Raw genomic sequence first — 23,385 nt, 5'->3', positions numbered from 1 at the left:
GACACAGGTTCTTTTGTCCCCATCAAAGACACTGTGTAGATTCCATCCTCACCTTTGTCTGTTTAGCACTTACTGCGTGCCAACCACTGTACTAAGGGCTCGATGTTCATTAATGTAATGTTATATTATAATATTAGTACTTCATTTGACAATTTAAAATATGCCCTGCATGTTATTCATATAAGTTTGTTGGGATACAAAAATATAATGAGCTAAAATTTGCCAAAAACGTTATATATTTAAAAGAATGCTTGCTACATTCGCTCTCTGTGTAGGTTACTTGTAGGTGAGTAGAAAGTCAAAATTTGACTATATTTTAAAAACTTGTCAACTTTCTATGTAGGACTTTTATGACAATAACATAATTTTTAAATTATCTAAATATGGTTTCTGGTAAGAATTGTTTAAATTAACAAAAATTATTCAAATACAAAACTAGCCTTTCTAATGAGTGGGCTTCTGCTGCTGGTTGAAGTTTTGATACTTCTCAAAAAAGTCAAGCAATCAGGTCTTACCTGGAAATTATGTAGCAACCGAAGTCCACACACTGGATGTTTACTTTATTTTAGAGTCTTTAATAGTAATTACGATCATGAAAGCAAACATCTTGAGATGAGATTTTTCCATATGGAGAAGCTCTTGTGGGTTTTGCTGTATATCATGAGGTGAATGTCACTACTAGTCTGGGTTTTTCTCCACTGAGAGCTGACCACATGTAATGATACCCTCTTGCATTTGCATAGTATTTAACAGCTTAGGAATTATATCCATACAAATTATTTCATATGGCTCCCGCCACAGCCTTGTGAGCTAGATAGGTTGGGTGGGCACCATTCTGTGTGTGTCTTTTCTTCCACTCCAGATTGCAGGATCCTAGAGGGTGGAGCCAGTGAGTGCTTTTACTGTATCCTGTCCTATTAAAGCTCTGAATATTAGTGTCTCTGTCAAATAAAAATCTTCACACTTATCCCACTGGACTGTTGTAAAAATGAAGTGAGATGAAGGATGTGACACCTAACATAGCCAGACACATAGTATATGCTCCATCTGTGTGTGTTTTTCTCTCTCATCCCAACCTTTCCAGGTGCTTAGTGTCTACAGCTTTCATAGTCATGCTCATTAAAAGCGTGGGAGAGGCGCGGGGGTAGCGAGGAAAGAGCAGGGGCTTGCATTAAACTCCCAGTTCTGCCATTTCCTAATGAACTGACCTCGGTCGTTTCTCTAGGGTGAATGTCTCTATAGTCTCTACAGTTTCCTCGTCTGTGAAATGGGTATGACCATAACTTAAACAGGGTCGTGGTGTGTATTTTGAGCTCTGTGGCTTAGTAGACACTCAGTACCTGTTTCTGGAGTCCATCAGTCATGCCGACAGTGCTGTGTACATTTAGAAAGGCCCGTACATTCTGCCTCTATGTCCTCAGAATCTAGGCAAAAAGGAAAAGCAAGGAAGAGGAGTGTATATGTGTTTGTTTTTGTTATTTACTGCTGTGTAACAAATTACTCCAAAGCTTAGTAGTTTAGAGCGACAAACATCTTACAGTTTCTGTGGTTCAGGAAGTCAGAAGTACCTTGGCTGATTGGTTCTGGCTCAGGTTCTTTTATGAAGTTGCCATTAGGGTAGCAGCAGGGGCCACTGTCATCTGACGGTTTGACTGGGGCTGGAAGATCTGCTTTCAGGGTGGCTCACTCACATGGCTGTTGGCAGGAGACTTCAAGTTTCTTGCCATATAGGCTTCTCCATAAGCTCCTGGAATTCTCACAGCATGTGAGCTGGCATCCCACAGAGTAAGTGATTCAAGAGAGAGACACCAAGTCAGAAGCCACAGTGCCTTTTCTGATCTACTCGCTGAAGTCACAAACCATGACTTCTGCTTCAGCCCTTTTTTTAGACGTGAGTTGCCAAAACCAGCCCACGCTCAAGGGTGGGAATTATACTTCACTTTTTAAAGAAAGTATCAAATAATTTGTAGATAAATTTTAAAACCATCATAGCGTTCAACGGGAGAGGCACTGTCTTGATGAGAGTCAAAAGAAGAAGTCGACAATGAGTAACCTGAGAAGAATGAATTGACAGCTGGAAAACTTACAGTGTATAATTGCACATCAGTAATTCGTTTTGTATTGGCCAACTAATCATTTTTCAGTTTTATTTGTCACATGACACTGAAGCATACCTAGATATAAATAATATGATAACTTTGAAAAAAGGACTTTTAGGATAAATTTTTTTCTAATGATGAGACCTATTGAATTTGGGGGGGAAGTTGGTGATATTTGATGGCATCATTTAAAAACTGAGACAGTGAGAAGTTTGTGCTGGGAGAAAAAAAATGACAGAATCTGTATTCTGCAAGCTTGGATACCCGTGATTCTGTGATTCTAAATTACTTCAGAGATTTAAAAATTTCAGTTTTCTTTTGTATAACCAATTGCTTCACCAGATACTTCGTTCGGTTGATCCATCAAACCTGAGAGTTGTTTTGACAGTTGCAAAATGTTGGTATCTTCAACTTCCTTAATATTTCTTAAAATAAAATGCATCCACATGATGATTTTGTTTGCTCTACATTTTTATCGCCTATTTGAAAGAATTGGAATCCCTCAGAGGCACATCAAGGTGTCGACTTCTGGCCTGGCAGCTCTAGTGACTCAGAATGCTTGTACGGGGTACAGGTTTTGCTTTGTTTCTCTGCCCTGTCTTTTGACTTTTTTTTTTTCCAAGCAGAATTTAAATTTTATAAAGTGTAATAGGTCATTTTCTTCCCGTGTCTGCCTTTAGTGTAAGAAAGAAATGTCCAAGCCCCCTAATGAAGGTACTGGAACCCTGATGGTGTTCCTCGGTTAAAGTTTTGTGTTTTCCAGACGTTGGTTGTTTGGATAAAAGTCACTTCTCTTAGACTTTGGGATTCCCATGTAGTCTCAGCCTGAGCTCATACGACCTCAGGTCACTTATCTTCATTTCCTCCCCCTGCCTTCTCTCCTGTGTCATTCCCTGCTTACCACATACTCTTTCCCATTTCCAAAGCGGGATAATCACCAGGTGGGATGTTTGTTATGAATAGAAAAGGAGCATAAGATTATAAACTGTTTATTTATTTATTTTGTTTGGTTTGATTGAGGCCAAGGGAAGCTTGGAGAAGTAGAGAAATGTACATAAAGAGAAATATGTGCAAAGAGGCAAGTGAAAATGGGGGGTTGTAATGTTTGGTCATGCCTAGGTCGCTGAAAATCATGGAGGGGCGAAGTAGCATAGTTGGGTCAAAAGGATGAAAGGTGGAGAAAAAAGGATGAAAGGAGTTCTAGGGGGAGGAAGTGGCAAGTGAAGGAAGTAGGTGTGGGAGTGAGGACCATTGGACGATTCTGTCCAGCCAGTGTATGGGGCTGCAGCAGAAGGCAAGACGAGGCTCAGTTGAGTCTAGATGGAAAAGGGTCCTAAATCCTTTTAAAGGAGTTTGATTTTGTCAAGAATAGTTGTCATAGCAATTCTATAGACTTATATGGAATCCTAATTCTCAAATATGTGGGGAAGATAATCTGAGGCCCTCATCTGAAATGGCCCACACTTAATCAAGCTGGTGAATATGTCATGAAATTTGGTTCTTGGCAAACGCATAGCCCAGTAGATCCTTCTAGTCTTGCTTCTCCATATGCAAATAAACAGACGTTATTTATGGAAATGGTGAGTGAGAGACTGATAACAAATGCCTCCATTTACTTCTCTTTGGAAAAACAACAAATGTGGGGCTAAATAAAACCTAATTCAGTTCCAAAATTAAGGGACAGAAAATTCGAGTCATGTGAAGCATATCTAACCCCCTTTTTTTTTTTTTCTGTAAGGAGCCCATGCAAACTAGCCAGATTGAATGAGTATTAGAGATGGAAGACATTTACTGCTCTGCAACTTGTTCTGTCCACTCAGGGACAACAGTGACATCCTCCTCTTGTCAGTTGTCCTTAAGCTTCTTGTCCCATGGCAGCGGTGTGGAATCTAAACCCGTGCTGCTGCTGAGACCGGCATAGGTTTTTAATGGAGGTAGAGATTTTTCACATGAAAAAAAAAGCTTCTTTTAAATGATATTTCTCCCTTGGGAGACAAACTCTTAGAGTAACATCATGAACATTGATGGTTAAAAAAAAAAGAAAATGAAACCCTGGGCAAAACTCATTTAACCTTCCCCTAGTATGGTTCTCATAATTGTCAGGATTCTAGATCTGGGCTGAGAATTGATTGCATTGTCAAGTAATGATGGAGAAAATGGGTACAGTGGGCTCCCTCTCCCTCCTTGACTTTCTACTCTGCTTCTTCTTAAGTTTTGAACTGATTTAAGTCCTATCATCTCGGGGATGTATTCCTTTAACTCGTTATCACAGCATTTCAAATACCATTGTCTCTCGTGGGTGGGATGGCAATAGCAGATTGTCTGGTATTCAGGGTTAGGAGTAGAGGACAGGTTTCCAGATACATTCTAGACAGGTGAGTTTTTAAAGATGTGTTGAAGGAAACACTGTGGGACAACCTGGTGCCCTGTTGCTGCCTCTAATCAGTTGTGGTGCCTTCAGCCAATGCTGTCACCTTTTATTTTGGACCGTAGTCCCAAGACTGTCCTGAACATTCCTGGGCATTCCTCATCCACAAACTGAAGTATTTCTGGACGGTTGAATCCCTTCAGGGTCTAAGATGTTAAAAAAATATATATATTTTACAAAAAACGGTCAGAAAACGAGAATGTCAAAAAGCCGTTGGTTTGTTTTGCTAGTTCTTCACTTTTATTACCAACTATATTTTCTTTCCCTAAACACTGGGTCAGATCCTGCTGGGTAAGTAAACTACTCGTTGGGTGAAAGTTAGTCTTTTGACTGTAAAATATAGCATACCTTCAAACATATTTGATTTTGTTCCAGGGATAAAAATAGGACCTTTAAAAAATATTTTTAGAGACGAGAGCTTATGATGACTGGTATTTAAGGAGGGAAAACTCCAAGGAAAAATGGAAAGATAAAAATAATTGCATCGTCTCAAGGTGTGCTTCTAAAAGTCTTATGGGGCCGGGGGGCGGGAGGCGGTATTGGTGTCTGGCTGCAGGGCAAGATCGAGTGTAAGAAAATGTGATTCTAGATGAATATCTTACTCCTTAAATCTTCAGTCAAGGCAAAACAAAGATGAAATGAGTGAAACAGGAAATTTGACCTGACTCCTAAAGCAAGTGGAAATTTGGGTTGAAATCTACTATCTTTATTGCTGGATCTCTGTTTAGTCCTTTGGCTGGTCTCTCCTAGATGGGAACCAAAATGTATTTCTCTTCTTTGTTGAATTTTATGGCCTAGTAACAATTCGCGTAAGATCACAGAGTCTGGGTAGTAGTGTGTTTCATTTCCTAGCTGTTCTTTGCCTAACAAAGGGAATGGATACTTAGTAAATCACAAATATGTTTAAAATCTCAACTTCTTACACATCATAAATTTTATTTATAAAATTAGAGGAAGTTTCCGTCGTGTCAATTTTTTTTTTGCATAATGTGAAATTTAGAGAGCAAATAATTGTTTTGCTTTTGAAAAAGGATTTGAGAAATTTCTATTTCCTGTTGTTTATTTAGTTATTCTCAAATTGGCATATTTAATTGAAAATTTTTGCTTTTTTAATCACTGGCCATTTTTGGGTAATGTTTTAATGATTGAGGGAAAAATATGTTTTGTAATGATCGCAGAGTTTCCTAACAACTGTGCTTTCCCTTGATCTGAAACTTTTATGGCAAAACATTTATCTCTCTCAAATATAGCCTATAACATGTATATTTTGAGGCTAAAGTTTTCATAGGAGTGTCTTTTGTTTTTAATGCTACTAACAGTTACCCCATAGATGATATCATTTGTTGTTTAGCTTCTTGTCGGTGAGGTACATTCATTCAGTTTTCATTTATTGAGCACTTACTATGAGACACATGTAGAGTATATAGTAATGACCAGACACATTCCTGCCCGCGTGGAGTTTATGTTCTGATGGCAAAAATCAAACACGAAATACATTAAGTGTTTTTATGATAAATAGGAAATATAAAGCCGGATATGGGGGCGGATAGGTAATGTGTGGTGCTGTTGCAGTTTTACGTCAGGTAGGCCACCTGATAATGTGACATTCTGGAGAAGTCTTGAAGGAGGTGAGGGAGAAAGCTGCATATATCTAGGGAAGAGTATTCTAGGCAAAGGGAACAGCAAGTACAAAGGCCTGAGATAGGATTGTGCTGGGTATCTGAGGAATGGCAAGGAAGTGAGTGAGTTGGGGAGAAGAAATGAAGTCAGGGAGGTCATGGCTGTAGAGGGCCCCACAGGCCATTGGCTTGGATTCTGGGAAAGCACTGAAGGGAGGAGCACCATCATCTGAATGACATACGTTAAAAAAGGATGCACTGCGTCCTGTTGGAGAATGAATCGTAGGAGCGTGGAGGTGGAAGCAGGAAGTACAACTAGGAGATGGTTGAAATAATCCAGACAAAAGATGATGGTGGATTGCACCGGAGCGTTTACCATGGAGGTGGTGAGAAATTGGCACCTTCTGGAATAGAGTTAATAGAATTTGCTAATGTATTGAGTCTCAGATGACAAAAGGTCAATAATAGACTTTTCATTTTTGGGGATGGGAGAAGACATGAAGAACAGGTTTGGATTTGGGTGTATGGAGGAATCAAAGCTCAATTTTGAATAAATTTTGCTTGAGATGTCCACTAGATATTAGACACCTACCTAGGAAAGTTCCATAAGCAGTTGGATAGTTGGGTTCTTGGATGCGCGCGCGCGCACACACACACACACACACACCCCTACCTTCAGTACTCATATGCACACACACACCAGGCAGAGGTGGTTCAGGCTAGTGTTAAACATTTTCTCTATGGAAGTCTGTAGATGGCATTTAAATCCATGAGCTAGGACAGGATATCATCATCGAGGACTGCGGTCCTCAACCATTCTGGCACCAGGGACCGGTGCTCCTATGACAGCCTAATGCCTGATGATCTGAGGTGGAGCTGAGGTGGTGATGCTAGTGCTGGGGAGCAGCTGCAAATACAGATGAAGCTTCACTTGGTCACCTGCTGCTCACTTCCTGCCATGCGGCCTGGTTCCTAACAGGCTATGGATCATTACCTGTCCATGGCCCGGGGATTGGGGCCCCCTGCTCTGGGAAGTCAGTATAGAAAATGGAGAAAGTGAGGGGACCAAGCTCTGGGCCCCTCCGTGGGTAGGATCGTGAGGAGCAGTGGCTGTTGAGGTAGAAGAGGGAAGCACGAGAGAACAGAGTAACCTAGAAACCAAGTGCGGAAAGTGCATTTTAGGAAGCAGTGTTAGAACCTGCTTCGTCAACTGTCAGCTTGAAACAGTTGAAACCTGAAAGCTTGAGTAAGAAAGAGCCAGAGAATTCGCCGTTGGATTTGGCAACATGGAGGCCAGTGGTGACCTTCAGATGGGCAGCTTTGGTGAAGTGTTGACAGGGAAAGCTTGACTGCAACAGGTTCAAGAGAGAATGGGAGAGGACGTAGTGGAGACAGCCAGTGGAGCAGCTCTTTTGAGGAGTTTTGCCGTAAGGACGGCAGAGAAAAGAGAGCATTATCTGCAGAAGGGTGTAATGGGGACAAAGAGAGGCGGGGTATTCTTGAAAGATGGGAGACAGCGCAGCATGTGTGCACACTAATGGGAATGCACAGAGAAGGGCCTCTTTGAGTAGGCAAGAGAGGAAGGGGCCCCATTGCTTCGGCGGAGGGGTCGGCTGTGGATAGGACCACCTCCTTTATCAGGAAGAAGGCAGGACAGCTGTAGATTCAGGGAAGTTGGTAGGCCTGCGTCTTTATAGCTTCTGTTTTCTCAGTGAAACAGTAAGTGAGGTCATACTTGAGACTGTGTGACTAGGTAACATCTGCATTTCTACCCAAATGGGTATTTTGGGGACAGTATTTACGTTTTCAAACATGATATATGTCGGAGACCTGCTTTTTGATAATCAATAAGGAATTCTTTCAGAAACTCAGAATATATCCAAAAAACTATTCTTGTATTAAATGATTTAACATATTCTCCTTTTTAGCCTCTTTATAAGTCTATTTTCTTATATTTATATAAATGGGAGGAAATCAATACATATGTGTCAGAAAGAGATGGATGACATACAGTTTCCTTCAGTGATTTTTAAGGGAGAATCGAAAGGAAGCTTAGGTGTTTCGTTTTATGTCACAGGTATAGCAACTATTTATCTCTTTACCTCTTCATTTAGTTACTTCTACCTGGAAGAACTCAAGAGGGTATTGGAATGTAACTCTAGATTCTTATCTGAGGAAGCACCCACATCAGAACTAGAAATCTCGTCTGAGTTTCCCTCTTGGAGGGTTTTCTAGGACTAGAGCAATCTCATAAAGTAATAGGTTTGATATTAATTTCTATTTATATAGTACCTTTCTCTAGGAACACGGGATAGTCTATGGGCATTATTTTAATAGTCAAAGAGGAGTTAATGCAAACCTGGAGAGCTGAACAATCAAGTCCTGTTATTCTGTTATTCTAAGCATTAAAACTTTCATGATTTGTCCTTCAAAGAATTCTTGGTGACCTGTGTACTGAATCAGCTCCGAGGTCTCCTTAAATCGGTCTCAGTTAATAAGCAGGGTGATGGCTTGTAACCACAGAGAGATTGCTTCTCTTTCCCAGAGGATATTGCCTGTATGAGTGAGCCCCCCGTTTTTTAAGTTGGATGCGTGCTTATGGGCTGTTGTAGCATTCTGGGGAATGCAGGAGAGACTGTATTTGTTCATAACATCTGATGTGAGTCTTGAACTTGTTATATTTATTTCTTTGGCTGCCTTTGCTTTTGGTCACAACCTAGTCTAATAACTGAAAAATGGCAAACGTACTCTTTTCTAGACCAAAGTGTATTTGTCAAGAATAATTTTCACAGTTTCGAATTTTTCTGTCATTAATGATTGGGAAGCAGAAATGAAAGCTTTTTATAGGGAGAGGGTATCGGCTTCATTTCCATCCCAGTCGCCATTCACTCTGAATATCTGTGGTTTGTTTTAAACCATGTGCCAGTGCCTCTTCTTGGAGGTATAAATTCACACAGGGTCTGGCAGACGCTGTAGACAGGATGTTGACTCTTGAGGGCCTTGACTGACTGACTGACTAGGAGGCCCTGTGGAGGTGCTGCACAGCTCCAGGCAATCTATGTTTCTAGCCAAGCCTCTACAACCCAAGGTTTGAAGGAGCTTGCTTAAGATTTCTGGGGCTGATTTACCTATGGGGATTTAAAAATTACCTTTTTTTTTCATCAGAGGGACCACGTATGCGAAAGCTGTGCCAGCACTTTCCCTATTAACTCCTGACTGGCCTGACTTTTGCTTCTCAGATATGTAATTTTTAATCAACCCGTCGGTGCTCCTAGGTAGGGACAGTCACCTACCACTGATTTGACTGTGGGCTTCAGTTTCTTTCAGGTGAAGCAAAGCCTTCGGCTAGAATGACTCTAGCATCTAGAGTCCCCAGTCTCTGTGGGGTTGTACAGTTGTTTTCTGGGTCACTTCATTTATTCTACATTTACTTGGCACCTGCTCAATGCAAGGCACCAGGAGTCCTTGAGTATTACTCTCTTCAAGGCGCTTGAGGAAGATGCATCTTAAAGTACCAAATAGCCTCTGTGGGAAAGGCTACTGTTAGTACATTCCCACTGAACTCTTGAGAGATGAGTGATATTGTCTTCAGCTTGTCACAGATGAGGAATTTGAAACTCAGAGCACTGTACTTTATTTTTTATTTTTAATATATATAAAAATATTTTTATTAAATTTAATGGGTTGACATTGCTTAATAAAATTATATCGGTTTCAAGTGTACAATTCCATCGTACGTCATGAGTACTTTAAAATTTAAACTCTTTACACAATACCCTCTATATGTAGAAATGATTTTAAAGGGGTAGGTACAGGCGAGTGTATTTTCTAACTCATTTAATGTTTGTGGAGTCCTGTTAGAGCTGTGAATGACAATCCAGTGTCACACAGTAGTTAATTTTTCAATACTGATTTTGAAATTGGCTTGGAAAACTAAAGCTAATTATAATGAAGAAATAAATGCTTTACGACCCACTGAGAATACAAGTGTCTGTTTTAGAATTAGATTACTTTATACCAGAATTCTTGAAAAACACAAGGGGAAATACGAAATAAAAAGTATCTTCTCTTCCAAGAAGATGTGAACATTGTAAAAATCAGAATTAAGTCATATGAAACTGTCTCTGCCTTTTTGAAAATCCAGATGATTCTAAGCCAGGTTTTTTTTTTTTTTTTTTTTGGGAAATATAATAAGTTTTTAAAAACAATAGGTCCGGAGATTCTCAAGTGCCTATAAAGTGACTACTGTAACTGGGAGGTGAAATGGGACTAATGATTTAAGTGCTTGCTTTTTTTGGATGTCTCAGTTCGTCTAAGTGAGCATAATTTAGGTGACGGTATGAGCATCTGCATGGCAGCTGCTGGTGCTATGAGTTAATGCCAGAGAAGACAAAATAGTTGGCACACCATTTCTAATTTCATTATCCTACCAAGAGCCAGAAAAAATATAAGTTTATATTCTTTTGAAGTGGGACGATGTTGTCTCTTTTTTTTTCTTGGGCTTCATACACTTATACAAAGTAGTCTCAAGATATTTGTAAGGATGGTTTTACAACTTAGAGTGTAGACTGATTTTTTTTGTGCTACTGCAAAAAATTGAACTAGGTGAATTTTGTCTGATCGTGGAATCAAAATTCTATTGTAGTTTTTAAAATTTCTGAGATGCAGTCTTAGAAAAATTTGAAGGTCATTTAAAGCAGTGGTCAGCAAACCCTTTCTTTAAAGTTTTATTGGAACACAGTTACACCCACTCATTCACATATTGTTTTTGACAGGCTCCTTTCCTACTGCCATGACAGAGTTGAATAGTTGCAACAGAGTCCTTTGGGTCTAAAACCCTAAAATATTTACTCTTTGGCCCTGTATAGAAAACGTTTCTGAATGCCGTTTTGTAAGATGCTGGATGATCTGGTTGGCCACGAGAATATCTCCCCGCCTCAGACTGTGTATCCTGATTTCCTGTGTTAGAACCACAGGTGAACGAGAAATGGTTTCGGAAAGCCATTTGAAAAGACCATTGAGGATATTTCTCCTCCTAAGGAATTGTTTTCTTCTGTAAAGTGAGAGGGCCAGCCCAAGCCAATCTCCTTAAGTCTCTCTAACTTGAATTTCTTTGTTTACATGGCAGTTATTGTTGAGTAGTTGAAGGGGTCTCATGTAGAAGAGGTATTAGATTGTGAGACCCTGGGGAGCTGAATTTGGATTAATGGGTGAAACTGACTGAAGACACCCTTCAGCTCAAGAAGGAAGAGCACTTGTGAGGGGCTGCTCATGAGCAGAAGGTGCTTTCTGAGTGGGTAATGAGCTCCTTGTCTCTAGAAATGTTTAAATAAAGGATGTGTCAGAGGACCTTTGAGGCCTTGTTCTAGCCTTGAAATTCTAATGGCTTATTTAGTTAAGGTTCTTTGTTTCTAAGCTCAGATTTTCACCACAATTTGTTTTGTTGAGGGTCTATAGAGGCTTCTTGGATGATTTTTTGAAAATATAATCTTGGTCAAATCAAGGCAGTGGAAAGGGGGAGGAATCACTTCTGGTGAGCAGGCGAAGGCAAAGGAGAGATTGACCCGGAGTTAGTCTCCCCTTTGGCCACTGCAGTAACACAGTGGCAACAGGAAAGGCATTGCTTTCTACCAGCCTTAAAGCCTCAAAGACAAACCGTCTATCTGTCTTCAGCTGCTGCTTTGCTTTTTGCCTGGGCTCCTGGAAAAAGAAATGGCCTGGCTGGGGGCAGATCACAGATGTAGAAGTCAGACTAGGGTTTCTGTATTGCACTTTGCCAGAGAGTTTATATTGGGACTTGGCTGTGAACAACAGTTCTGGCTGAGGCCATACATTCTCTTTGCTGCTTTGCTGTTATAGCACAAAAGCAAGCCATAGATGATACATAAATGAATGAGTATGGCTGTGTTCCAATAAAACTTTATTTACAAAAGCAGATTTGATCCTAGGGCAATAGTTTGCTGACCCCTGATATAGACATTGAAAGCTAGAACTGGCTTGAAAACATCAATTCCAATTCCCTCAGGTTTTAGAGAAAAGGTAAAATGACATGTCTGACGTCATACCACAGTTGAGCCAAGATTGCAACCCAGAATCTTATTTTGTGATACTGTGCTGCATCTTCAGTGCAGTCAAGTTATAGCATTTAGTTAGGAGAGGGCCATGGGAACGAAACAAATACCTGCCTTGGGTGGCCTGTGACTGTAGCAGCAGCGAGAGCTCCAGGCTAGTGTTTGAACGGAGGCAACCATTTCGCCCGGCGACCTGGCCTCACTTTTTCTTAGATGGACCCCGTTCACAGTAAAACAAAATACATGTTGCATACATTTATGTGGAGAAATAATGCCCCAGAGTTGTGAAAAAGAATTGGGCTCCCGCAGCTGCGTCACAGGATTTGATCACTTCAGCTGAGAGTGCCAGGAGATTTGAGACAGATGTTTTCAGACATGCCGCATGCCTAAAACATTTCCAGGGGTCGGGCTGCAAATAGTGACTTCATAAGTGGAGAAACAGGGAAAGTATGCAAGGCGAGGACACAAGAGTTTATTCACCACGAGGTGCATAGCCAACCTCTTTGCATTACATCTGCCTGTCAGGGTTGGCTCTTTCATCTGTCGTGCCCTCGGTACTGCTCTTTGTCTGCCCGTGAATAAAGTGCAGCATTGTGGTTAGTAATCCCACTCCAGTGACTCGACTTCAAATGTGGTTTTGGAGTGCATCCCAGAGTTCTGTTTGCTAAGCTTCCTACTCCTGTTTCAGAGACACCACTGGATACAGAGCAGCAAGCACTGAAGGCTTCCCTCTTAAACCTGTCGGGTTGTGGGCTCTCTCTTTCCCCCTCTCGCTTCTTTCCTTTCTTTTTTTCCCTTTTTTTTTTTTTTTAAAACCTTCTAAGGCAAGTTCATGGATACTAAGCTGACGTGTTTGTTCTTCTTTTTCTCCCTGCCTCCGCTCCTAGTGAGTAACCACACTGGCCGCATCAAGGTGGTCTTTACTCCGAGCATCTGTAAAGTGACCTGCACCAAGGGCAGCTGTCAGAACAGCTGTGAGAAGGGGAACACCACCACTCTCATTAGTGAGAATGGCCATGCTGCTGACACCCTGACGGCCACGAACTTCCGAGTGGGTGAGTTCCTCCACGGTCCCTAACTGTCCTTACCAAACAGTTTTATGTGACTGTAGCATTTAGACACCCCCCTTTCCACTGCGCCCCCCCCATTCACACTGCTCTCTGCTTGAATGGGTTTCTGTCTGAGTACAAATACGCCTTTTTTCACGAGATCTTTTAAATTAGTTTCAGACTAATTTTTAACATGATTATTGGTTTCTTAAAGAAAGGGCAACTAAGACATTGCCCCTTATTACTTATCATTTATGCAGCCGTGTGGCGATGGGAGGTATCGGTCGACAGGAGGGAGTAGTTTTGGATTAAGACCCTAGACCACACCTTGCGTTGATCAGCTTCAAATTTTATCATCTCAGTGATACATAAAATTTATGTTAGATTTGACTCATACTGTAAAATTTGGATGGTGCTGATTAAATTTAAAATTTTACTTCACAAGTAGCCGTGTTCTAAAGAAATTCTGAAAATTGTCAAAACCGTGTATTTTGGTTGTAGAAAGGGATACAGACTTGCATCGTTGGCCACGTTTCTGCTCTGTATCAAAAGACTGAATTATAAATTGATATATGACATGGATTTGGGGGAAGATATGCTAGTACATGACTGTCAGCACTCAGAACCTTTAAATGTTGCATAAATAATTTAAATAAGAACTATAGTAGTTAGCAGCTGCAAAAAGGCTTTTTTACTTTAAAAAAATTTTTTGTTTCTTTTTTACTTTTTTGTAAATGGAGAAAGTATTGCGGTCCACTGAGCACTGTCACACTGCCATGTTGTCATTCAATACAGTATTTTTGTCACGGAAAAATGTCTTTTATTATTTTTTGACCAGTTATGGTTTGCCATGTGTACTCAAATAATCACAGACACCCACGTTACTTTATGAGTTACTCACAAGAATAACCTAAATGTCAGACAGATAATAACACTGGCTAGATCTGGTCTTTTTATGGAATATTGCTGTTTAGTCTTGGAAGTGTGTGTCTAGGAGTTCGGAGAAGAGGGTGTCTATTTCAAACTGATTTCCATCAAGACAAAACACAAGGAGGCAGCTCAAAGTCCTTATTAGCTCTCGATTATTCTGCTTTATTGTGACTCCTAATCGAAGCAGTATTCTTGGTAGCCTGTACTTGGAAAAAGCATGTGCTCATAGATACAATTTAAAAGGGTATTGTGAATTTCCTGGCTACGACAGGGGTACTTTGGGCATATTTTGAAAAGAATTTGGCTAGTAGGTGCCAAATGGCACATTATGCTTAGCAGGGCACAGAGCCGAGTCTAATGGGAAGTGTGTTGAACTGATGATCAGGAAACTGGATTTTGGTCCTGGTCCTGCTACTAACTACTAGCTAATCCACAGGGTGTGACAGCTGCGATTTCCGAACCTTCGTTTTTCTCATCCATGAAATAAATGGCTTATATTTAGTGACCTCTAAAATTCAGTCCATCTCTAAAATCTTACGACTTTTTCTGAGTAGTAAATAATATTTTCTGGCTCTTTGGACGTGATAGACAGGAAGGAAAAGGGAAAAGACAATTCCCAACAGGTTATTGTGGGCTCAATGGCTTTCTCACTTTTACTTTTCTTGATTGTTTTCCTTACTCTCACTGCTTTCCCTCCTCTGTCATCGCCAACAATGTCTGCCCCCCACCTTACATTTTTCATAAATCCATACAATAAGAATGGCAGAGTAATCGGATGGGTGGTAATTTTTTTTGGCTTACGGTGAATTCATTTTGAAACTAAATATTTAAAGACTTTGAGAAACAGAGGAAGTCTGCTTGTTAAAACACGCTGCACGCTTTCCTCTCTGGCATTTAAGCAGATGTTTAAGAACAGTGTACATGTAGCCCATTCAAGATGTAAAATGCAGGAAAATTATTTTTCAAAAATATGTCCTAGCCAGAACTCAACTCTGCCACGAAAGAATTGGCACAGTAGTTTAATTAAAAAAAAAAAAAAAAAAAGGAACAGACATACTAAAGAACAGTTTCACATTGGATTGGAAATCATGGGAAATATTTCATTTACATCCTGAGCTATTTCTCTCTTCTTTTTACATTTTAATTTAAATATGGAATAGTTTGAGGGACAAATTTTAATTGTTTTAAAGAATGATAATTCTGTAAAACATAGATTATTTTCAGAAGAAGAAAAAAAAATTAGGAATTTATTTTTTAGACATAAAATATCTTTGTAGACTTTACTGGTTTAATACAACTTTATTATTTACAAAACGTAGTTTTCTAATTTATTGCTTTTCTCTCTGTATATTTGTTTACAATATGTTAAATCTTTTGACAAATAAGAGGTATATGTGGAAAATAGTACAGTTCGAAGAAAATTCAAAATTTATTGTAACTTGTTAGCTATTCTCTTTGGCCTCTGATAACTTGTTAGCTACTCTCTTTGATTATTAAAGATGGCGCCTGGCAAAATTTTTTTGTGAGGGGCCAGATAGTAAATATTTTAGACTTTGCAGGCCATACAGTTTGTGTCCCACTATTCATCTCTGTCCTGGTCATGAAAGCAGGCATAGACAGTATGTATATGAATGGGCGTGGCTGTGTTGCAGAACCAATGGGCCAGAATTTGATTTGAGTGCCCTAGTTTGCTGACCAATGGGCCAAATTTGATTTGAGTGCCCTAGTTTGCTGACCCCTGCTTCAAAGTGTCAAAATAATACAGGGGAAACCATGTGGACTTTGTAGTCAAGGCACCTTAATTAAATAATTCATTTTGATCATCAGAACATCAGAAATATGAAAATTTGCATAGTGATTTACAGTTTTATTTTTTATAAGGATATGGAACAGATGTTATTGTCACTCTGTTTTTTATAAGGAAACTTAGGCACAGTGACTTAAATGAGTTTGCCTTACGTATACAGCAAGTCAGTTAGCTAGGACTAGAACTTAGGTCTCCTTATGTCCCCTGTTTACTTAACTCCTTGGAGTCTAATCATGGTGTGGTGGAGGGACGAGGTGACTTTATGGGGAGTCGGGTTTTGGGGGAAGGCTAGATGGTATAATAGAGAATAAGCAACTGAGAGGCCAGCAGCCCTGGGTTCAGATCTTGGCTTCATCATGGCCACTGGGCATGTTCTGGGTCTTTCTCTTCTTGGGCGCAGGTTGCTCTTCCACACAATGCAGGTATTAGCAGGTATGCAAAGGGTGGTTCTGTAGCAGGGAGATGTTAGCCTCTTCATTCTGTCTGTGGTGGTCTTTCTGCTTTTTCTGTGGTGATCTTTCTGGTGTGTGGTGATGGTGAATCAGGGCTGGTCAGATGTGGGAGGCAGGTACATTTTTCATAACTATTAAGCATACAGTCTTTGTCATTGAGTATTCAGTTGGAGAAATCATAAGTATAACTTAATGTGATGCTAAAAGCGAGGCCTGAATGAGAATGATATCTAGGGAGAGTACTCTGAGATTCTAGAATAAACTCATTTTTATGAATGTGATATTGGTATGATGTAACAGGATATTTATATTAAGTGGCATTTCCTGTAAAGGAGATTTTTAATTATAATGACTTTTTTTATATGGCATTCTGAGGTTTTCCTCCTTTCTCTCCCTGCTTTCGCCTTTAAAAAAAATGGAAACATGTTCCCAGTTGGGTAGGCCAGCAGGTTAACTGTTGTTGCTTTAATGGATTCTTTCCATTCCATAAGGATATAATGAAGATGACCTTCTGGTATTTTTAAGTTGTTTATAAAGTCATAAGTTCCTCCAATAAGAAGAGCATAGGAATTCATGTTGTCACAACTAGAATATTTCAAATAAAATAATACTGTCTCTTGGCATAAATTACTCATAGAGACATTGAAAAGCAATCGTGATTGTTAAAATAACACATTTGGTTTATCTGATCCTTTCTCTGAGGGATTACAAGGGACTCATATTCCATTAGCACCAATTGAATAATCATAAAAAGTATTTGCTAATTTAAAAAGTATGTTTCTGTATGTTACTTCATTCGATGCTTACTTCTTCTGAGAGAGGTCTATGGTACTTTAATAGTTTGTGGATATGAGTTCTAAGGCTTTAGTTAAGGTTTGATTTAAGGTGATTTTAAGGTTTGATTAAAGGTGACTTTAAGTCAATTTTCTTATCCCAGAATCCAAATACTTCCTGCCTTCCAGTGTTGCCTCCTGTATTAGGTGATTATATGTAATACACTTTCAGATTTTCCAGGACAAGCAAATTATATAGCTACCCTCTAAGAGCTTACACTTTAAGGAAGAGATGAAGAGTACATGTAAATACCTCTAATTCAAGGTAGAAATCTCTCAGCAGGAGCACAGAGGAGGAGATACTACCTCTAGCTGATGAGGGATGCTTCAAGAGAAAAGGGATGGCATGCAGCTTTTCCATTTAATTCATCATGCTCCTCCCAGCTGCTCACAGTGGGAGCTGGGTAAATACACATTGTCTCATTGTAGATCGATGGGGGGAGAGCAGCTTGAAAATTGGTAAGTTCCAAAATAAAGATGGATGGGAAGTAGAGGGAAGGGAGAAGCAAAGTTGATGTGGGAAGGAAGAATTGACCCATCAGAATGGGGCATGCGGGCAAGAAGGCACAGGTGGTTTCTGGGAATTGGAGTCGTTTCCCTTAAGTGTAGATACCATGAGAGGAAATAATAGATGACAAGTCTGGGACGGTAGGTTGGGGCAAGGCTGTGGAGCGCCTTGAATTTCAAGCTTAGGAATTAGGACTTAACCCTTTCAGACCTTTCTAACATCCTCTGGAAAGGGGACATTTATGTTTTTCATTATGAAAAAAAGAGAGGGAAGTTCTATTTTTAGGGAAGGAAACTAAGGTTTTAGTAGTCTAAATAAGCTTCCGAATAGCCCATAATAATGGCGACAGCCTTTAGCCAATTTCAGCTGTTGGGAGGTTGGTTTGCGGCTCTGCCCTGGGAATCTCCCATCGGTCTCACAAACCCAACGTAATCCTCTGGCGTTTGATGAGGAGTGGAAGCAGGCCCTGCTACTCACTCATTGTGCAGGTTCCCCTCCTAGGGAGGAGAGGAGATTCTCTCAATGGGGCTTTAAATAAACCAGCATAACTGCACAAGGACAGGGGAGACATGGAGATTATTTTTTTTCTGGCAACTTAGTTCAGACAGTGTCTTTCGTCCTCTGCCAGTTGTCATTGTTTGGATCCCTTGATGTTTATCCAGCACAAAAACCAGTGCAATGCCAACATGTCACTCTGATTAACTGGTGCGTATATTTTCCCCTTGATGCTTAGCATAGGTTTCATGTTTTTTTTTTTTTTTTAAAGATGATCCAATATAATACTGAAAGAAAGTGGTTGCCTTTCATTTGGGCAATTTAGAATGCTTAAGAAATTGTCAAAGAAACTGCTCCCAAATTATTTTCTAATATTGAATAAATGTCAATGTAAAGCATTTCCTTTTTATTTACTTAAGCTGTGGAGCACCCATAAAAGGCTGGTATTGGGGACACTAATTCATTTACCATATATTTTTTGAGTACCTACTGTGTGCTAGGGGTTGGTTTGGGCATTAGGAATATAGCAGTGAACAAAATAGACAAAGTCCTTGACCCTACAACATTAAAAATTTATATAATGAGGCTGTACAACATGTATGAAACTCGAGGACATTATGCTAAATGAAATGAGCCAGTCACATAAAACAAACACTGTGCGATTCCACTAGTAAGAGATACCTGGAATAGTCGGATTCAGAGAGGGGGAAAGTGGTGGTTGCCAGGGGTTGGCGAAAAAGGGAAACAGGGAGTCGTTTATGGGTACGAGTTTCAGTTTTTCAAGATGAAAAAGTTCTGGAGATTGAATGCACAACAGTGCAAATGTACTTATTACTACAGAAGTGTACACTTTGAAATGGTCAAGATAGTAAATTTTATAGTATATGTATTTTACCACACTTAAGACTAAAGTATCGTGCGAGTGTACACTGCTGTCAAATTTGTGCTATCAAAAATAAACTGTACGAAGCATTCTATATGATACAATGTCAGGGAGTGATAAATGCTGTGAATGAACACAGTGTTGCGTGAGGGGATAGACAATGGAGCGTGCTGCTAGAAGAAACGATTTGCTATTTTAGACTGGTCAGGAAGGGCTGAGGTGCTATTTGAGCTGAGACCTCACTGGAGTGACTCATGAGCACTGTGAGGGAACATCACTAACTTTATCATCTAACTTTACGACTGTGTTGGTTATCTTATTTAAACTGTGGAGCATCTTCAAAAGGTGGCGGTAGGAGAATTCATGAAAAATTTTCCTATACGTCATCTTGGGTTAGGTTTTGTCCACCTGTGTCATATCAGGGTATCAGATAAATAACATATGTAAAGAGCACATACACAGAAGATAGAGGCGAGCAAGTGGCCGGAAAGAAAAAAAAAATGGCCCTGGAATTTTTGCAGAAGGAATCTTGGTTATTTATAGTAAAAAGTATAGAGTCTTAGAGATAGAAATGAATGACCACAAAAGCTATGTCACCTCTTTCTCCAACATTATTTTATATGACAGATCACACAATTTTGGTATAGAGCTTTCTTTTAAGTAAGGGAAATAAAATTGGTTCCTGCATCTAAGGACAGGCGTGTGTGCGTGTGCATGTGCAGAGGTGTGTGTGTGTGTGTGTGTGTGTGTGTGTTTAGGGTATGGAGTGAAGGAGGGCTATGTGGAAAGGTGGTTCCAGGGATTAGTTGGATGAAAGAGGGCAATATGTTGACCCTATGAGCCCAAATCAGGAGAAAATGAGGTTGCATTTGGTTGAAGAGGAAGGTTCTTGAAGATGAGAAAATTAGGGGCTTCACTGTGGTAGTATAAGAGACTATGTCTGAACTCAGGAGCGTTTTTGAGAAATTAACTTTAGGTAAAAGAGGGTTCAGCAGTTTGCTAGCTCAGCGAGAAAGACATGTGTGATTGATTGTCCCTTTTAAGCCATGCCTGGCCTGTGTCATGGGGGCGGATGGGACTTCTTAAACGGGTTGTGCTAGGCTGGCCTAGAATAAATGACCTTTCAAAATTTCTCGGAGTCTGTAACACGATGTCACAAAGTGTGTATTCTTTCCTAGTCTGTCAGCTTGAGTGTATGGAACGATCTTTGGAAAACTTCAAACTGCTTAGCATAGCATGTGCGGCCCTCGGGATTAGCTGCCGCCTGGCTCGCTGGCCTTCACTCTGGCTGTGCCCTTCTCATCTGCTTCTGCCAAGCTGAGCTTCCAGGGATACCAGAAGTCCCCAAATGCTCCAATGCCTCTATGCTCCCGGGCCTGTGTTCACACTGCTGCTTCTGCCCGGCGGTGGCACCTCCCCTGACCAGTCTAGGCCATCACCCATGGTAATTTCATGAGTCAGCCAAGCACCGCGCACGCTACAAAGCCTCTCTTCCCTTATTTGTTTCCACCGATTTCTTCTACAGTCTAAACTGCTTGGGACAGTGATACTTCATGCTGGCATCTCCAGTGCCAGCACTGTGCTTCACGTTGGAGATGCTTCATGTGTTTTTGTTGAAAGAGCAAATTGTCTACGCAAGTGCCCATGTAATGATGACATACACAGATTTTTCCTGATACAGCTTCATCCTGAATTCTCAGGCAGCTGAAATCACAGGAATAAAATAATCATCTGAGAATGTAGGGGTCACAGGAAAGGAGAAACATATTCCACTGACTGCAAGATGCATGAAAAAGGGCACCTTTGTAGCACTTTGTGTGGAGTTTGAATTTTATATTTTTAACACTGACCGTGGTATATTTTTCACTTGTGACAAAGTGCAATTAGATTTTCATACCTTTAGCTGTTGCACCTACACAGAATTTCCGTTCCCCAATCTGCATCTGTTTGAATCATAAGCTCAAGTTCCATTTCAGATGTTTCTGCCTCTGATGTTTTTCTCTTTCGGATTTGCCCCTAGTCATTACCAGGTCAGCTGACACATTATGCCCCTAGCATTACCAGGTCAGCTGACATGTGGTTATCTGGCTCAGATATCCTGTTGACTGGTCCTGGTACCCTGGGCTGGCGGTATATCATCTCTGATTCCACACTGCTAAAATGAATCGGGAATGCCCCGATGTTCTTGCAGAGTGGCTCTGAGGCTCACTAGAAGGAGCAGGCTAAAGGAATACATGGGCTCCTAGATTCATTTGAAGAAGGCCCTTCTCTTCTTCCGAGGATAAAGCGTCCTGCTTTTAATTCTCAACTCCTGCCTCCTGTGATAGATATGGGGGAAAGCGCTTACATCTCCTGGAACTTGGATAGGGGTACTCCCTGTACCGTGGAGACTGAGTTTCCTTCACTTACTGAGCCTGACAGCACAGTAGCTTCAAGAAAGACATAGACGGATGTTTCCATTATGCCTTCACTTTGCTCCTCTGCTGCTGATGTACAGAAGGCTGTTTACTTTCTCACATGGAGACTTTCTCTGGGCAGGTTATACTATCACCAATACAACATAGTAGCATCATGCCCCTCTGCCTTGGATCATGCACTCCCTTAGAGGTTTCACGTGCTTACCTAGGAAGCTCTTGCAGGTTGCCAAGCCTGCTGTCAAGGGTGAGAGCATTGAAACAGTGTAACACTTTTTGGAACCAAAAGCTGTGGCAAGAGGAAAAGTAATCATCCTGAGTAGCTGGAAGCATCTCCAGCAATGTATGATTATAACATTTGATCCTGCTTTGTGCTTTTCACTCTGATTCTGTTTGCGTAATTTACCTCTGGGCTCCTAGGTTAGAGTAAATTTAAGGAAACTGTATTTAAAGTAGATACTGAAATCACATTTATGTGATATAGTATACACCTACAGTATTTATTGGCATATGACTTGGGCTCAATTGGGCATCTTAGTATAAAAATCAAACATTTGTATCAGCTTTTAATCTCAAGGTATATCTCTATATAGTTTTCAAGTGGAGAAGGAATAATGTATTTGTGTATTGTTGGAAAAACCTCCTGGAACTAACACCACAGATGATGTGAAAATGTTTTTGAGGGCAGCCACGCAGCCATCTTCATGCTACACAGTCCAGGAAAATAAAATAACTACCAAATGGGGAAGGATAAATAAAGTTAGGGAGGAAGTTTGAGATTCATTCCCCAAAGTTATATCACAATGAAAATGAGGAGAAACAGATGCCCTTTCAGTGCCAATTTAATGTAATACTGTCATTGATGCACTTATTAAGACATGATTTTCTGTTCAGTTAAAAGGTATGGGCTTAAGGAATGGTTTACTGTTCATCTCCATTATCTCGAATTTAGCCACATGCAATAATTAGTGAAAAACTGGCATGACTGTGATGTTGGCTTTTTGTAAGATTTGGTGGGAAAGCAGAAACAACTTTATGCAGTAATGAGAGATTTCTTCACTCTGAGACCAAACTTTAGATGCCCATCAGATTCAATAAAAATTTGTTCTGGATTATAGGGACTTGCTAAGCTTTCCTAGTGCAAAAACTCAGCCTGATTTTCATCAAATTTTCCCTAGAAGAGATAAAAGGGAAACATTAAAATCTTTTGCAGTGAAGAAAGCAGACACTGCCCCTTTCCTGGCAAATTAGGAAGCGCACTGGAATATTCCTAAAGAAAGTCTTATTTAGCAAGGTTAGAATATATCATTTCTTGCCACTGCATTGTCCCTTTCTGAAGAAAGGGTGATTTATGAGCCCTCTGGATCTTCTTGTGGTATTAATAACTTCTTGAGCCAGCTGTTTTATTGGGTGTACACAGAGGGTAATTAGAAACATCTGAGAGTCCCACAATGTGCCCAGAAAACCATGACGTTGTATGGAAAAGAAAAAAAAGTAACATGCCAAAGTTGTGTACTCGGTAAGTAGATGAATTAGTATTAAACGAAATTTATTCTGTTTTATACCATTATTGAAAAAGAAGCTAAGCTCTTCAGGCTGAAATACCCTTTTATTGAAATACTCACTGCAGAAATCATAACCTTATTTGGTAAAGGAGTTCTGACTGTGCTGTTCATACAGTAATTATCGTTTTCCTTCTGTCAGACTTCATCATATTATAGACCATTTTCTGCCAGAGGAAGTATTTCTTCTTTTTACTGGGCAGTTACTTGAAAACTTTAGAATTCTGAAGGCTCT

The 23,385-nt window shown here is 40.2% G+C and overlaps 1 protein-coding gene across 17 annotated transcripts in view; it reads left to right on the top strand.

The window, feature by feature from the left end:
- The window catches only part of LTBP1 (latent transforming growth factor beta binding protein 1), a 359,100-nt gene that overhangs the window by 134,690 nt on the left and 201,025 nt on the right, over nucleotides 1–23,385 (top strand). For 11 of the 17 annotated variants that reach the window (XM_023537810.1, XM_023537807.1, XM_023537801.1 and 8 more), the window contains exon 4: nucleotides 13,105–13,272. The exons of 1 other annotated variant lie outside the window; for it this stretch is intronic. In XM_023537810.1, the coding sequence (XP_023393578.1) occupies nucleotides 13,105–13,272 (168 nt within the window). Of the gene's footprint in view, nucleotides 1–12,829; nucleotides 13,273–23,385 lie in introns of those variants that run through there. 5 more of the 17 variants (XM_023537813.1, XM_023537812.1, XM_011372099.2 and 2 more) reach the window with 2 other exon arrangements.

Source organism: Pteropus vampyrus, unplaced genomic scaffold (assembly GCF_000151845.1).
Source record: "Pteropus vampyrus isolate Shadow unplaced genomic scaffold, Pvam_2.0 Scaffold200, whole genome shotgun sequence".
NCBI classification, from domain to species: Eukaryota; Metazoa; Chordata; class Mammalia; order Chiroptera; family Pteropodidae; genus Pteropus; species Pteropus vampyrus.
The sequence above is the reverse complement of the archived record's forward strand: the minus strand, read 5'-3'. Positions and strand labels throughout refer to the sequence as shown.